The sequence below is a fragment of the Toxorhynchites rutilus genome, chromosome 1 (assembly GCF_029784135.1).
Source record: "Toxorhynchites rutilus septentrionalis strain SRP chromosome 1, ASM2978413v1, whole genome shotgun sequence".
In the NCBI taxonomy this organism is placed as follows: domain Eukaryota; kingdom Metazoa; phylum Arthropoda; class Insecta; order Diptera; family Culicidae; genus Toxorhynchites; species Toxorhynchites rutilus.
Genome location: NC_073744.1, coordinates 191,308,118 through 191,312,837, shown reverse-complemented (window position 1 = coordinate 191,312,837; position 4,720 = coordinate 191,308,118). Strand labels below are relative to the sequence as shown.

Here is a 4,720-nt window from a genome sequence, read left to right as displayed (position 1 = left end):
CTGATAGACGTAGTCCTGTGTTCAAAATTTAAGCAATGATTTCCTAGGTTTTCGTTATTGCTACACTTAGAAAATAGTTGAAAATAAAGTAACATCAGATGAGTCATCCACCCAGCACACATAAAATCGTATAACTAGCGTATATACAACATCATATACCCCGTATTTTGGGTGACATATTAGGCTGTCGAAAAAATCCTGCGGTATTTCCGCGAGGTGTCGTTGTAAGCGCGTAGTTCTAGTTGTATTCATTGTATCGAGTCATACTATAGCTTGTTGGGAAGGTATTTTTGCGCGCTATAATATAGTCCTTGACAGTGTTTTGTTTGGTTAAGTCGTTCGTGAGTTATAGTGTCGCAAGTATGGATCAAAATAAAGAGAAAATCCGACATATTTTACAGTACTACTATGACAAAGGCAAAAATGCATCTCAAGCTGCCAATAAAATTTGTGCAGTTTATGGACCCGATACAGTTTCTATTTCCACCGCACAACGATGGTTTCAACGTTTTCGTTCTGGTGTAGAGGTCGTCGAAGGTGCGCCACGCTCCGGAAGGCCTGTCGTCGAAAATTGCGACAAAATCGCTGAATTAGCCGAGAAAGACCGGCATAGTAGCAGCCGTAGCATCGGCCAAGAGCTGGGGATAAGTCATCAAACCGTTATTAACCATTTGAAGAAGCTTGGATTCACAAAGAAGCTCGATGTATGGGTGCCACACACGTTGACGCAAAAAACATCTTTGACCGTATCGACGCATGTGAATCGCTGCTGAATCGCAACAAAATCGACCCGTTTCTGAAGCGGATGGTGACTGGCGATGAAAAGTGGGTCACTTACGATAACGTGAAGCGCAAACGGTCGTGGTCGAAGCCCGCTGAAGCGGCTCAGACGGTGGCCAAGCCCTCATTAACGGCCAGGAAAGTTCTGCTGTGTGTTTGGTGGGATTGTCAAGGAATAATCTATTATGAGCTGCTTCCCTATGGCCAAACGCTCAATTCGGACCTGTACTGCCAACAACTGGACCGCTTGAAGGTAGCACTCATGAAGAAGAGGCCATCTTTGATAAACAGAGGCCGCATTGTCTTCCATCAGGACAACGCCAGGCCACACACTTCTTTGGTGACGCGCCAGAAGCTCCGGGAGCTCGGATGGGAGGTTCTTTTGCATCCGCCGTATAGTCCGGACCTTGCACCAAGTGACTACCACCTGTTTTTGTCCATGGCGAACGAGCTAGGTAGTCAGAAGTTAGCCACAAAAGAGGCCTGTGAAAATTGGCTATCCGAGTTTTTTGCCAATAAGGAAGCGAGCTTCTATAACAGGGGTATTATGAAGTTGGCATCTCGTTGGGAACAAGTCATCGAACAAAACGGCGCATATTTGACTTAAAACAGATGATTGTAACTAATTTTATGAACAAATGAAAATTCAAAAAAAATACCGCAGGACTTTTTTGACAGCCTAATATGATGCATGTAACTAACATATATATGCAAAATTTGAGGCGATATACACACCACACCATATAGACATAGAAAAAAATACAAATGGCGGTAAATATTTACGTAAAATCTTAGCGTCACGAATCGCCATATACGAAAACATTTATGTTGGTATAAATAGAATTTTTTCAATTGAATTTTGGTGGGAGGGGGATATAAATGTTCAAATCGACGATTATCTGAAATATAATCCTAGAGCAATTAAAGCTCGCAGGGAAACCGCGGGTAAGACGGACAGTGTGGGTATGATGGACAGGTGGTTGATTTGTATAGTTGCATTATGAATTTTAAATTTCTGTTGATGGGAACCCCTTCTACATGCTATTCTAGAATGTTTTAACCATCCTATGACAATGAATACTGATCAAAAATGAAATAGGGAAACAAAAACCGAAAATCAAACATGATTCCGCGTGTGGATATAATTTTTGCGGCTTCGATATTAAGCAATAAGGGAACCATATTGAACTCTTTTTTATATTGCTTTCTCTTTTTGTTCTACAGTTGAATTTCACTCGTTGGGCTATCTTTAGTTGGGCTTCGATTTAGTTGGGCTCCCGTTCGTTGGGCTATAGCCCAACTAAATCGAAGACAAACGTCAATTCTGACAACGTAAAATTTTTTTCGAGGGGCTCGTGGATGGTGTTTTTAGGTTTAAAATAAATTTTAAATGAATCATTGAAATAAATAAAATCGATTATTATTCAACAAAAACAATATTTATTTTAAACGTTTCAAACAAAATTAAACAAACCACGTAAATTCATTTTCAACAAAATGGTAGAGTTCTTCAACATACTCGTTTTAGCCATTCAACTTCAGTGATTTTCGAACGTAGCGCGTTCAAACGGCATACTTCTGCAACATCATGCTTCATATAGCGAACTAGGCAATCAATTGACTTGATTGCATCGCCAAAATCAGGATCTCCGGTACTAGTAATGGAAGTATCAAACGAATTACTTCCATCTTCTGTGTCTACCAACCATTCTTCTTGCATTTCAGGTTGATCTTTCTTGAGAACTGATGACAAAATCTCGTCATCAGAGAACACTTCACTGGTTACCCAATCTGGATTATGATCAGCATCATACACCTGATCTGGGGGGTCTCCGTAGCCACATTGGTTGCGCGTTCGCTTAGTAAGCGATCGATCGTGAGTTCAAAACTCAGGGCCCTCATTGACCATCTTTGTGTTATTACAGAATAACTACGTCCACGCAACAATCATCAGCGATGGAGATCGATCCACGGTCGAAACAAGATCGATTCATCCATACAACTGCTCTGCTCTGCAAGACACATCGGGCTGCTGTTCTATAAATAACTCAACAATGATCATATCAACTGTCTCCGCTGTCCGGTGGTCTAACTGAATAATGGAAGAACAGAAAGAATACTCTTACGCCTAAATGGCTACTGTGTAAAAATGTACCATATGCAATGGTATAGAAGGAATACTGGCGAATGGCAACTGTGTAATGTGCTATAATTATAGATATGATAATAACCATGTGACATGAACACGATTAAAATTCGGCTCTGTTACAGCTAAAAATACTAAGGAGCCTAAAATAAATAAATGGAATAAAAAAAAAAATACACCTGATCTTTGATCCACAGATCAATATCTTGCTCAGATGTTTTTGTTCCTGCCAAACTGTCAATCCTGGACACAAGCGCTTTGAAGTCATCATCGGCCGCTTTCGAGTCTACATTAACAGCATCCTCCGGCAAACCATCGATCAATTTCTTCCACGAATTACGTATAGTTTTGTCAGATATCTCCTCCCAAGAGGTTGCCAACCACGAAATACACTGTTGAAGATTAATCTTCTTCAATCGTTCTTCGAAACTAAAGAGGAAAGTACATAAATAAAACCTCAATTAGAATTTGAATTTAAATTTTGAAAAAGCACAGACGAAAAACTATCGTGCGCATAGTTTTGTGTTTATATTTGGAATTAATTACAAAAAATTAATGTTTAATATTTGGAAATTTACCTTAAGTGTTCGTTTTCCAGAATTAATGCGAGCATCAGTTTTCTTTTATACTTTCGCTTGATTGCATTGATGACCGCTTGGTCCATCGGCTGGCATTCAGCAGTTACATTTGGTGGGAGGTAGATCACTTGAATCAGTCCATCGTCACTCTGTAGAGATTCGTCAACGTCATAATGACTGGTGCAATTATCAAGAACCAGCAATGCCTTTGGCTCCAATCCTCTCTCGGCCGAAAATTTTCGAACAGCGGGGACAAACTCTTCGTGGAACCATTGACGGAACAACAGTCTGGTCATCCAAGCCTTTTTGGAATAATTATATGAAACGGGAAGTTCTTCGATGTTGATTCCTCGTGGTTTTGCAGCAGTGCAAATGAAATACAACGGAAGCTTTAGGGAACCATCTATGTTGGAGCAAGGCATAAACGTATACCTTGTCTTGTTTTGCTTCCGTCCGCTTGCCACGGTCTCATAACAGGTAACGACAGAGCGTGTGGCTAGGAGCTTGATGAACAAGGCAGATTCATCTGCATTAAAGACTTGGGATAGTGATAGCTGCATTTCCTGAATCTTCTTCTGTAGAACCTTCTTGAAATTTAGGTACGCTTCAACGTTTACCGATGCCTTTTCTCCTGTTACGGCTTTCACGCGCAATCCAAACCGCTGCTTAAAACGATGCATCCAGCCATCCGAAGCAGAAAAACCGTGCACCGCATAGAGCCCCCGGTCCTGGAAAATCTTAAACAGCAGCTCCGCCTTTGCTTTAAGAATATCCACTGTCAACAAAATGTTGGACTGCCGCTGCTGTAAAATCCAGATGTAAAGAGCTTCTTCCAGCAAAGGGAACGTCTGCTCTTTCAATGTTTTTCGATTACTTACACCATATTCCTTGAACTTGTCCACCGCCTCACGAATTGCTTCTTTCTTTTGGATTATTCTCGTGACCGTAGAAGATCCTACGCCGTACTTCTTCCCAAGAAAGTCATGCGTACCACCTCCTGCTTCAAAATCTTCAATTATGCGAACCTTCTCCACCAGCGTCAGGAAATTGCTCCTCCGTTTCCGGTTAACGTTCGTACTGGATCCTTGCAAACCATCCATTTTGAGCCTGGCGATCGAAATGAACGTATATTAAATCTACGCTAATTTTAATATCAAACTTCATTAAGAACTTACCAATTAATCCAACCTAGAACGAAACTCAACCACGAATGAAA

General features: G+C 40.8%; 1 protein-coding gene across 1 annotated transcript; it reads right to left on the bottom strand.

Annotated features, from left to right (window-relative positions):
* Window positions 1-2,290: 2,290 nt before the first annotated feature.
* Window positions 2,291-4,184, bottom strand: LOC129761668 (jerky protein homolog-like). The gene is made up of 3 exons (XM_055759399.1): window positions 3,505-4,184; window positions 3,106-3,355; window positions 2,291-2,596 (listed from the first exon to the last, which is right to left on the bottom strand). Exons 1-3 carry the CDS (start codon window positions 4,182-4,184, stop codon window positions 2,291-2,293), a joined length of 1,236 nt encoding a protein of 411 aa, XP_055615374.1.
* Window positions 4,185-4,720: the final 536 nt, after the last annotated feature.